Source organism: Epinephelus lanceolatus, chromosome 20 (genome assembly GCF_041903045.1).
Source record: "Epinephelus lanceolatus isolate andai-2023 chromosome 20, ASM4190304v1, whole genome shotgun sequence".
In the NCBI taxonomy this organism is placed as follows: domain Eukaryota; kingdom Metazoa; phylum Chordata; class Actinopteri; order Perciformes; family Serranidae; genus Epinephelus; species Epinephelus lanceolatus.
In genome coordinates, this window is record NC_135753.1 from 14,769,621 (window position 1) to 14,782,247 (window position 12,627).

General features: G+C 39.2%; 1 protein-coding gene across 1 annotated transcript; it reads right to left on the reverse strand.

Annotated features, from left to right (window-relative positions):
• Positions 1-121: 121 nt before the first annotated feature.
• On the reverse strand, positions 122-8,996 carry LOC117264480 (ADP-ribosyl cyclase/cyclic ADP-ribose hydrolase 1-like). Its single transcript, XM_033638440.2, has 8 exons — positions 8,699-8,996; positions 6,487-6,613; positions 6,252-6,387; positions 4,207-4,289; positions 2,628-2,701; positions 927-1,013; positions 639-722; positions 122-550 (listed from the first exon to the last, which is right to left on the reverse strand). The coding sequence occupies exons 1-8, from the start codon at positions 8,875-8,877 to the stop codon at positions 493-495; spliced, it is 828 nt and encodes a 275-aa protein (XP_033494331.1). The 5' UTR covers positions 8,878-8,996; the 3' UTR covers positions 122-492.
• Between the last annotated feature and the right edge of the window lie 3,631 nt (positions 8,997-12,627).

Sequence of the window (12,627 nt, forward strand, 5' to 3'; positions counted from 1 at the left end):
ATTGATACATGGCTCAGTACTGGTTTTGTGTGATTCATGTAGATGTGTTTTTTTGTTACATCAAAATGATTTCACAGGCAATCATCTTCACACGATAGAATTCACAGACAATTTCACAGCCTCATATTTCAACATTTTATTTAAAAACATTACAAATTCTGCCACCAGGTGGGAGTGAGATCGTCTGTTCAATGTGATTAGATAGCAGCACTGGTATTTCATCCTACAGTACATGGCACTGAGCTCTAAGCTTCCCCGTCACACCCAGAACCTTTTCACTACAGAACACAAAGGTGCATTGTCATGTTGTAAAAATGTATCAGTGACATTTATATAAAAACATTTCACATCAAGTCAAACTGGCCCACGGGTACAAAAGGAATGGACTGCATAACAAAACATTATTCAATTTACAAAGACTTTACAGAAATGAATTGTAGAGAAATATTTATTTACAGCTGGATATTGTTGTATCTGGTATGAACTGGTTCTTCACCAGCAGGCCCCACAGGCTATGTCAGGGTTGGAGCCGCACTCCTGAATCTGAGTTCTGCAGTTGGAGACAAACAACATGCAGTCAACATAAGACAGAAACATACATATGATGACGTCCTCTTACTCAGACATGATGTACTTACTCAGCCACTTCCTTGCAGCTATATTTAATTCCTTCAGCCAGCTCTTTCTGTAAATCCTTTAAAGATGCATTTGTGCAGTTTGTCCTGAAGAGGAAGCAGAAAATGCAACTTTAGGATCTTTCTCAGTAATTTTTCTCAGGAACTTTCTCAGTATTAGTTTGCCTTTCTGCATATTTGTGTTTTGTACCTCCAAAATTAAGCACTATGGAAGAACATTCACACATTCACAGTTAACAAAAAAAGGACAATAATGAGGCAGAAGTCTTGTAAATAAGGAGATAATCTTACACAGTGCTCTTCTGTGTGACCAGAACAACATTCAGGCTTTTCACTGTAGAGGGGTGGAACCTCTTCATCTCGATGCTTGCAAAAATACTGACAGCACAAATAGAAGAGAAGAATTTACTCAGCTAAAAAGTTCATGTACAGGATTTAATAAGTGATATAAAAGAATTAAATCCGACAGATGCTTCTCGCACATACTTATCAACATTTGACATTTTATTTTATTTAAAGGCTTAATTACTGAACATGAAATCACCAAATACAACCACACTGACAATTCATGAACTAACACTGCACTTTCATTTTATCTTTGTATTTTGCGGTGCACAGCACTCTGTTGTAAATTACTCCTAAAGTGTTTACTAAAGGATGTGTGATCATCTCACAGATGTATTCTCTTGTTGCAGTGATGTTAACGGAAAGGGATCAGGGAACAAAATGCCAAAGAAATCTGCACATCTAAATAACTCAAAGCATAAACATGATTATTTAAAAGATTGTTCATAATATATACTTAATCCACAAAATCAATAATGTAGGAATGTGAAGGCATTAAAAAATTATGTTGTTGGTGTTTGCTAAATGAGCATCTAAAACATCAGTCACCTAAAACTAATATAAGCCCAGAATGTAAAATACTTTTATTATGTTTTGTATTTTTTACAGAGCAAATCGCAGAATTTAAAACACAGTTTCAGAGCTAGAATTGCAGTTGGTCTGGTGCACTCAGTATCCTCACAGTCTTCCTAATGACTTAATAGTTGACTGAGCTTGCTTTTGGGGTGGTCTGACATAACATTGGCTTTAGGAGATCATAGTGTTTATTTTGTACAATTTCTGATGTTTTATTGACTCAACAATGAATAGAGAAATGATGTGAACCCATTTTTGCCAGTGTGATGAAAAAAAGATCCTGTAAGTCATTATAATGAGAAACTTTCTTGTAATAATAACTTAGTATCACAAACAAGTCATTATTTCAAGACACTAACTTGTTATCTTGGGAAAGTTTCTCTTTTTTTGAGATTCTAAATAATAACTTTGAGATATTAACTAATTTTGAGAAAGTCTCTTATTATTTTGAGATATTAAGTCATTATTTTTGAGAGTTTCTAATTATTTTGAGATACTAAGTAATTTTGTTGCAAAAGATTCTCATTAATTTTAGATACTGAGTATTTTTTTCAAGATATTAACTCATTATTTTGCAATACTAAGTCATTATTTTGAGATAATACTGCAAAATCATTTTGAGAAAGTTTTTCATTATTTAAAGATATTAACTTATTATTTCAAGCATTTCATAATGACATACAGGACCATTTTTTCATCATGCTGGCAGAAATGGGCTTCCATACATAGGAGTTAATCTATGCATTACCTGACACCGGCACGGTGGCGCATTGGTTGGCATTATTGCCTCACAGCAAGAGGGTTGCTGGTTCAAACTCATGGTTTGGAGCTCTTCTGTGTGGAGTTCGCCCCTGTGTCAGTGTGGGTTTTCTGCGGGTGCTCCAGTTTCCTCTCACAGTCCAAAGACACTGACTCTAAACTGGCCGTAGGGCTGTAGGTGTGAATGTGAGCGTGAATGGTGACTAATTGTCTGTCTCTATGTGTCAACCCTGTGATAGTCCAGTGACCTGTCCAGGGTTTCTTCTGCTCTGCTTCTCACTTAAGTCACGAAAGATGTGCAGTGCAGCTCACCTTTTAGGATGGAATGGTGTATCGATGGAGCCGTTTAACATTGCTGAGACATCACCACAGGCAGCATCTGCAAACTACAGACGTGAAGAAAAGTCAATGCAGCAGCTGCACCTAGAAGAATTAATCTCACCAGGTGAACAAACACACACTGAAAGCTGCAAAACAGTCAATGTTGATGTTACACTGTTAAAATATGGGATGGATCCAGAATCTCTTTTTGTGAAGTAGATACCGAGTCTTTATCAGGAATGTCAAAATGTTTCTGTTGTTTTCGCAATCACTTTTCAATGCGGTTACAGTGATGATTCTGTGAAAACACTTGTTCTACTTTGCTATGACTCAACCGAGTGTTTCCAGGTAATTATTCAAAAATCTAGGTGTAGACAAAGCAACAAAACATGTACTGCCTTGAAAAACTTGTTAAGAGGACTTTCCCATGAAACGTAACGTTAGTAACTAGGTGAACAGCAACACATTCCAAGCATGACAACACCTCCAGAGACTTCACCACCCAGTTGTGTAGTTGACGCCAGTAGTTGGGGTTGTGTGCAGCAGTCTTGGCCACTATGTTTAATTTTCTTTAATGTATTCTTCTAAAGTATTGTAACACTACAATATTCTCTGTTAGCTTATCAGCAGCTGTAAATGTTGTTCCTGTTGGGTGTGGTCACAGGTGCACCAGAGCACACTGTCAGGCAGTCCAACTCACTGACATAATGCTTTCCAGTTCCTCTTTTAAACATATCAGTTTGACTGGGAACACATGTGTATGCAGCTTTATTTAATGCTGACTGTGTGTCACATAAGCAGTTTCATTTTTAACAATTGGATCAAATATAGAAGTCATTAAACCCTGAATATAATTGTTAGCAAAAGGCTATTTTTTTTAAAATAAAATGTATAATAACAGTCATGTTATTCTTAAACTTGCGATAACTAATTGACTGATTGTCATGTGTTGCTACACAGCTTTCTGAGAAGAAAAAAATTGTCCCCCCTGCACTCCCTGAACTTTCTAAGGTGACGTGAGGTCAGATATTCCTTTGTATCACAGCCACTGTGAAGATGCTGCACTTTCTTAAGGATGCCAGCAGCAGCTAACATGCATCTGTATGTTATTTTAACCTTGTGTGTTTTAATTCTGTGTCAGGCTTCAATTTTAAGCATAACACTTTGTTCTACATGTTGTTTATGGTTTGTTTTGTGTGTCTGCATGTCGGTAATTAATACTGCATTGAATCTCTGTGGCTTTGTTTTGGTTTGGTGAATATGGTGAGTATGTGTTGGTAGTTCCTTGGCAGAATAAAATGCAGAGAACCAAACAAGGCTCCTCTGAATGTGTGGGTTGCCACTGTTCGCTCAGGAGAGAGCTACACAATGTGGCTCCATGGAGACCGACACAAAGCCTCATTGATGAAGAACCAGGCTGACTGACCTTTTTCTCTTCTCCTCTCCATCATCATCACTTATACGCAGGAGAGATTTCACCTTATGCTTCACATGTGTGTTATTTTACCCGCTGCTTGACCCCTCAACTGTCGTGTTTTTGGCAAAACTAGTGAATTCTTGCTGAACTTACCGCAGTTGACACTCTGTTCCAGAACGAGCGAACAGTGTTGTTCTCACAGTCTGTCCATCCTGGGCAGCCGGTAGTGAATGTTTCTGGAAGAACACACACAGAGTCAAAACTTTCTCCATTTCAGTGATAAGAATTTGCTTTGCTGAGCTGCTCACATAGAACAAAACAGAAATCTCAGGACAGCACATACTCACACTGAGACAGTAAATAAGTGATAAACAACTTAAACAGAACAGTCAAACAACTAAAACTTAATGCATAAAAAGAATATGTTAATGAAACACGCGTTAAATGGTCATCACTGTGTACATATGATTACAATATCCTGTGGATGAGTATCATAATAACACCTCTGATGCATCGGAAGTTAAAAGTCCAGTGTGTCGGATTTATGGGCATCTATTGGCAGAAATGGTATATAATATTTATTACTATTTACTAAGTTTTCATTAGTGTATTATCACCTGAAAATGAGAATTGTTGTTTTTGTCACCTTATTATGAGCCGTTTATATCTACATACGGATTTCTGACCAATGGGCCAAAGCTGGCCCGAGATAGGGTGCCAGGTGGCTCACTGACTATTTTCTAATTCACAATTAAAATATAAATATGGATTCACACTTGGGATTTTTTTGTACTTTGAATGTAGATAAAGTGCATAAAAAAATATCAAATGGAGATTTTTTAAGGACCAGGGGAGGATTCCCTGACAGAGGTTCGGGCTAGAACTGATAACCTAAAATTCTAGAAACACCCCTGTGTACACCTGACTTGCATGGGGCTGCTGCAACTGGATTTACCTCTTGGCAAAGATAAGTGAGAGCAGCAAATGTTGAAAGGTTGAAAATAGGGATGCATGATACTGGATTTTTTGCCGATATCCGATATGCTGACATATAATACTGATTGACTTTCTAGCCTGGTCCCACCCCTAAAAAGCCTGCCATGTTTAATTATCATTAGATCATGGCCAATCCCGTTGACGTGTTTGGAGATTTATATAATCAATAAAGTTACACGGCTGTACCTTGTGCACAGCATTTTTACTTTATCTTGTCAGAGCTGACCATTGGGAACAGTTTATGTAACATTACCAACTCATTATTAAGTGTGTTGTTATTTAACAACTAGTCTGCTAACAGCAAAGCTAACATGTCTACCAGCACCTCAAAAGCTCACTAATTAATGAGTTATGTCTTGTTTGTTCAGTCCGCCCAAAACTGGAGTAGAAAGAGCACATTGTGGTTTTAAGACAGAGACTCCAAGAAGTCACTTTGCCTGGCCAAGCTAGCCAGGCTACCTGTTTCCAGTCTCTGTGCGGAGCTAAGCTAACTGGCTGCTGATGGTAGCTTAATATTTAGCATACAGACATGAGATTGGTATTGATCTCTCATCTAACTCTCTGCAAGAAAGAGCAAATGTGCATTTTCCAGAAGAAGGGAAGGAATTTAAAAGATGCTCTTGAGAGGTAATATGTTCGTTTTTTTTTTTTTTTAAATCTTACATCAAATTTTCTGTAGGCTAATGTCGTTTAGCAAAGGGATGGTAGCTCCTGGGTGATGATTTCTGATGACATTTCTTGAGCTGTTACTGCAAAGGTTATTATGCTCTCAATACAAGCATAATAACATTCCATCATTTCTTTCTGTGATATGTAAACTCCATGTGAAAAGTTTGATGGGTGCTTGGGGCAGTTTGGGAATCGGTGCAAGGTCTCTGAGACTCATAATGGGCTTTAAAAAAGCTTGACATGACTTGGCATGCTTTAATATGATACTCTCTGCAACACAAATAACACCTCTGGCATTTGACACCGGCATGTATACCCATGTACTTAGGTCGCAACACACCCAAAGGGCATGAAAGGTCTTTTACTTAAATAAAGCTGTCACCACAAATCATTGAAAATATGTTTTTAGATGTAAAATAAGGTACTTCACATTCAGAGTTAAAAGGCTGATGCTCTTTTAATCTATTTGGTGAATAACAAACTAAACTGAGTTTAACTTATCCCAGTTATGAGGTTATCATGAAGAGTCTTACCAGTGCTGCCCTCCTTCCCACACCAGGTCAGACCATCCACCACATTTCCCATCAGAGTGTCCTCCACAGTGATAAAACAATCTTTCTTCTCAGTAAAGTCATGGACCACATCCTTTGTTTTGCTCCAGAACATCATCTAAACCCCAAAACACAGCTGTTAAATGTATGATTCTGCATTATAAAAGAGTGGATAATGTGCAAACAGGCACAGAGTGTTGTGATGAGTGGTGTTTACTCTGTTGCAGGCAGGTTTCAAAGGGGCTGCAGCAATGAAGGGGTCATAGGCTCCTGGTGGAACTTTACATGGGTCCCGCCCTACATAGGCTTCTTCAAATGCACCCCAGACCTTTTCACAGTCGTATCTGAAAAACAAGTGACAGTGCTGCTTAGTGATCAGCTTCACTCTGCTGAAAAAGCTGAACTTCAGGAACAAACATGATGCAGACTGTGTGTAAATCAGCTCGTTTTCTATATTCACTGACATACTTGTTATATTTTGTTTGAAACATGAACATAGAGAAATTATTTATCTAAGAAAATAGCGTCATGGTTGAGAACAGCCCAGTTGTCAGAAGAAAATGTTGGCATTGTACGTTTCTGTTCGCTACAGATGTCACATTTATACTTTTCCTATGTATCACATCAAGCTTCTGAAGTGAAGTAGTGTATGAGCTGACTTTGTCATCAGGAGGTGGAGGGGCAACCAAACATGGGTGTTCTCAAGTGACCTGCTTTTGAATTTCTAGCAGCTTTTGTGCCACCAAACTTGGGTGTTTTTTAGTGACCTGTGGTTGCCTTTTGTGGGGCTTTTGTGCAATCAAACATGGGAGTTCTTTACTGACTCCTCAGTTTATTTCAAGAGACTTTTGTGAAACAAAAATGGGTGTTTTTAGTAACTCTTCAGTGCATTTTAGATCGCTTTTATGCAACCAAACATGGGTGTTTTGAATGACCCACAGTTGCGTTTGCAGCAGCTTTTGTGAAACCAAACATGCATGTATTTTAGGGACCTCAGGCTGCATTTCCAACTATTGTACAACCCAACATGGGTGTTTTCATGCGATATGCGGCTGCGTTTTCAGTTTTTACGTTGGTGCAACCAAATGTGGGTGTTTTTTTATTAACTCCTCAGTGCATTTGAAATGGCTTTTGTGCAACCAAACATGGGTGTATTTTAGTGGCCTGTCAGTGCATGTCCAGGGGTGTGTGTGCAACCAAACAAGTTTTTTTTTTAGGGCCCTTCAGTTACATTTGTGCCAACAACAATGGATGTTTTAAGCCACAATATAATCTTTTCCTAACCATAATGAATGTTTTTTTGTACTGACACATAACCACACATTAATCACAGCATTGTTGAAATGTAAAAGAAAACATAAAGTTTCAAAGTACCCACTACACAATAATGTACGATGCAATATAGCTATGGTTTGCAGGAAGGTACAGTGCCAACTTTTATTCTGGAGATTGGATTGTTGAGAAACAGTTAGTCCGGTATCAGTATCAGTTAATCAGTCAATATTGGCTTAACTGTGTACATAATACAGACAAATATTATTATAGCTTGTGGAGCAGCCTCATCCAGATTGGTGCAGGGAGTTACATATTTTTAAGACTTGTAAGAAAGGCAAACCTAAAAAAAAAAAATTGCATCATGTTTGAAAAGCACCCTACACAGTTTTCCAATTTATATTTCCAGTTATTATTGGCTTAATTACAGCAAGTAAGACAAACTACAGATAAGTTAGAAACTGCATTGTCATTACACTGCATGTGCCAAGGACAGACAGGCTACCACAAGAAGGAAACCAGTCATGTAATCATTGACCAGAGTCCAAAGCAGACCAGTGCTTTTGGGCTGAACTCCAACTTTAGCATTTAATTTACTTTCTGTCTTTCCGGATAACACATATTTTTATTACACACCTCCCTGTTTGCTTGATACAAATGTAAATCACTGGTACTGTACATGTCATGACAGCTGGAGCTTGCAAACAGGCATGCACACACTCTGCCTCCCATTCATGATATCACTATTTCTGCATTATAATTTGTTCGTTTAGTAAGTAAACCTCTCATACAGCAGTCCTGCCATAATAAGATGTTGATTCAACTGTGTGATCATATTGCGTTACACAAAGAGGCGTTTTTATTTAGCCTATCCTTGGTTATAGGCTATAAACCGGATGGACATAGAAACACCTGTCAGTAAGCAATACAACACCATAGACTACATCCTCCAAAATGACCATACAGACTGCATTAGTTTTAGCTAAAGTGTACCTAATAAACTGACAGCTGAGTGTATATGCTTCCTGCAGCAAATATTTAACATATCTTAAATTGTATTCCTAATTTAATTATTGTCAGAGTCCTGTGAGGAAGCCCAGTTTATCATATTTTACACGCTGTTCTGTTCAAAAACTTTAAAAAAGTTAAACACTTACCCTTCAAACTTTTCACACCTTGCAGTGAATGTTGACGTAAATGTGTCAGTGTTTTTCCGGAGCGTCAGTCCCAACACGATGGCGATAATAACAATGAGCAGCAGCACAGCGACCACAGTTACAATCAGGCAGCGTCTCCTGCGTCTCTTCTCCGGGGTTCCGTACTCTCCACGCTCCATTGAAAACAACTCAAAACGGTCAAATTCACGGCGGAAGTTTGACGGTCAAACTGTTGTTTGTTGTCGTCTCTCGCGCTCCGGCGTCTATTTATGGAGGAGCACTCTAAGTGTGTGCGCGCGCGCACGTGCACTGGCTCGGGGCCGTACAGGCTCTGCTCCAAAGAGAAGTGTCAGCTTATCTGCTGAGGTGGAGCTGAGGTCTCACTCAGACAGAGAAGCACAGGTGCACAGTGAAGAAGTACATTAAGTCAAGCAGAGTACAAGTTTAGGACAAGTCTTATTTGTGTTTACCTGTGTATATTTAAATACCTCTACTGCACCACATTTAGGGGGAAGAAATTGTACTTTTTATTTCATTATATTTCTTTGATAACTGTGTTTACTATTAAGATTCAGACATCAGTTCAAAATATGACCAAATAATAAATTATGGTGTGTTATTTTAGGTTAAGCTACCCAGCAGCAGTAGCTATACAAAGTAATTACAATTAGGTCCACTTTAACCAGCTGCAACAGTAATGAACACATTTATACAAAAAAATCCATTATTCTGGGATGGGCCATTCTGTTTGATGAGTACTTCTACTTTGGGTAGCCTACTTAAAGTATGTTTTAATGCTAATGATTTTGTATGTAAATTGGGATGCATGGCAACAGAGTATATCTACACTGCGGTATTAGGCCTTGATCACACAGAAAGTGCTTTAGCAGCTGGAGGTGCCTTTTTGTAACTGTTTTTAATGAGGATGAAGGTTTTTGCTTGTGTTTTTTGTGCTCTCACTGCCTGGCATTTTTGCCAGAGTGCTCTGAACTCCTTGAGTTAAAAAAAACTTCCACTCAGAGTGGAAAAGCACCCCACGCCATCTCTTTTTCTTCATCTTTTTTCCCATTGTCCAATTGATTGGTTTGAGAGGTGGTCACAACAAGTTTACAGCTGGTAAACAATGGAGGAGAACCTTGTTGTAGCGGTCTTTGGATACCCAGAGTTATACAGCCTGACGAAAGACAGCAGGTTGTCAAACTGTCCCCAAGTCATCCCTAAATATGTCTGGAAATGGCCAACAGCGAGGCGAAGCTCCTGGACCAACCAGTGGTACTCCCCGAGGGTCTCATGTACCCACACCGATCTCTGTTTTCCTGTGCCCAACAAACCCTTGGCTGACAACCTCTCACCCTCGCCCAGAGCCAGAGCAAGGAAGTAGAACTAGATGCTAATTACTGTCAAATAACTAAAGTAAATAGTTTTGTACCCTGCAAAAAGCTTCACTGCAGTTATTACTAAGTGCTATTCATCTTAACTTTAAAAGATCCCAGTCAGGATTTGTATGTGGGCCCCAGGTGGATAGTAAATGAGCTTAAAAAATGGGCCCTAAATGGGCTTGTTCAAGAATTCCATATTGGCCCCATCCTAATTGCCCACATAGGTGGATTTACCCAAGTGGGCCCTACATAGTTTATGCTGCAGCTACCTGGGTACCAAGTGGGTATTGTCCCAAAATGGATATCTTGGGCCCACTTTAGTAAAACCACCCATGTGGTGGTTGGCATGGCTCCATTATGGAACCCTCGAACATGCCCATATAGGGCCCATTTTTCAGCTCATTTACTACCCACATGGGCCCCACAACACAAATGTTGGCTGGCATTGTAGTAGATTAAACAACCCAGCAATACATAACACAGTTCAAATTTGCCCCACCTCAACCAAATACAACATTCAAGTACTGCTGTAAGCAGTATAACACTGACAAGGTGAGTTCTGCATAATGACTACTTTTACTTTTAATCCTTTAGACACATGTTTACTTTTAATTGTGCCGGACTTGTCATGAAGTATGTTTATTTTTTGCTGACCTTAATCAGTCAAATTTAAATATAATATATCTGAATATGTATAAAATATGAAAATGTGGGATCAGCCTACAATATACATGCCATTTGTTCACTAACTAATGAAGCTCTAGCGAAAGTTCAGTCAGAAAGACAATACTTTTCATGCTCAGAAAGTAAGTTTCTTTCTCACCCTGCCATTTACTCCCTGCACACATGCTCACTCTCTATCTCTAGGTGTCATTGTCTGGGTGGGTCATTTGAGTCATCAGCCCATTCACAATCAACCAATAGCACAGCGACACACCTTTTCTGTCAGTCTATCATCCTACTGCTCCTCATTTTAAATATGGTTCTTTCTCTGCCGTCGTTCTTTCTTGCTGCCGTCATGGAGGCCCTCTCCCTCCCCATCACCACCTGATCTTTACGGATTCATCAGCCTCATCCGTCTCAGCAGTCAGCAGCCTCAGAGTCAGCAGCCACCACCAGTGTCTGGACTCCATGGAGGGATTTGCCGCTCAGATGTCCCTCAATCACAAAATATCATCCTCAGGTGCCCAAGCGCCGTAGACTTCTGTTAAATCTTAATCAGTACAAATCATCTGTTAATCTGTACAATCATATTCTGTACTACATATTATCTTTACTTCATTCTTCTCTCTCCTGATTGAACTGAAATTTCCCGCCAGTGGTAGATACAGCTTTGGCTACAGGGACCCCCTACCTGCTGCACTCCATTCAGAAAACACACACATATACTTGCGGTGCAGGCATAAACAAGTTTGGACCATTCACGTGCTTGCCCCAGCCTTGACTTGTAATTTTAAACTTGGCTGCTCTTTCACCTCTTCTGGCACGTCTGTAAGTAGAAGCTGGGTGAAGTTCATGTGAGGAAATGATAATCAGCTGCTTGATGATGTCTGCAGACTCAAAGGTTGTGGGATATCCATCAGCAGTGAACATGTTGCCAAATGTCACAGACCTTTAACAACTAAAAGGTTAACCGCTTCAGTAAACAGGTTCTTCATGTCTCTTTTGCAGGATGTGCAGTGTCTTAATGATCCAATAATGTGGGCTTATCATTTTGTTAATGTTTCTAATTAACCTATACCATAAAAATCTATATCGGTAATTCTGAAATGGGCTCCCAGAGTACTTTTACCTTTGGTACTCTAAGCATATTTTGATGCTAAACCCTTTATACTTTCATTTTAATAAAATGGTGAATGCATAACTTGTAACAGAGTATTTTTACACTGTGGTATTGGTACTTTTACATGCAAAAGATCTGAGTATCTCTTACGTCTCCAATAGTGTTAAGTATATCATGTCTCAAAGTTCAAATGAAACTGTGGTTCTGACACATCCAGGATCTATTGTGAAATTGTAATAAGCAAGGTCAGGTTGCACACTGCATATGGGTGTGTCAGTACCGGGGGGTTAATACTGATGAAAACTGAGCATGCAAAACTCAGTGCTTGCAACTCTTAACTCTTCTAGATTGTACAAGGGTTCAGGGTCAGCATATTTCCCTTGTGACCTTTGATCCCACAAACACAGACAGTAGAAAAAGACATGGTTGTACTACACCGTGGTGAGGCCAAGGGTAAAAATGAGCAACTGGACTTCAGTTAATCCCCCGTCATGGTTCATCAGCCACGATTTAGGAACATGCATACAACATTACAAGCACCAAACTGAAACTAGATTTGGACACAGATAGAGCTTCAATATTAGGTAACAATGACCAACTCTGATACCATTATTATGTCAGCTGGATTTTTGTTTTATGAAGGCCAGTGAATGCTGATCAGAACCTTTCCCATTAAATAAAAAAAGCCAAATGTTAGGAGGTGTTAGTGGGTTTTTTTGTGCAGTGGAAAAGGGGCTTTAGTAAGCTTGCTAATACTGCCAAATATT

Excerpts from the sequence above, each read along its gene's own strand:
- LOC117264480 (XM_033638440.2), bottom strand. The coding sequence starts at position 8,877 with ATGGAGCGTGGAGAGTACGGAACCCCGGAGAAGAGACGCAGGAGACGC. Across the intron at positions 6,614-8,698 it reads AGGTGTGAAAAGTTTGAAGG|ATACGACTGTGAAAAGGTCT; the intron begins GTAAGTGTTTAA and ends CTTGTTTTTCAG. Across the intron at positions 723-926 it reads GTCACACAGAAGAGCACTGT|GACAAACTGCACAAATGCAT; the intron begins GTAAGATTATCT and ends CTTCCTCTTCAG.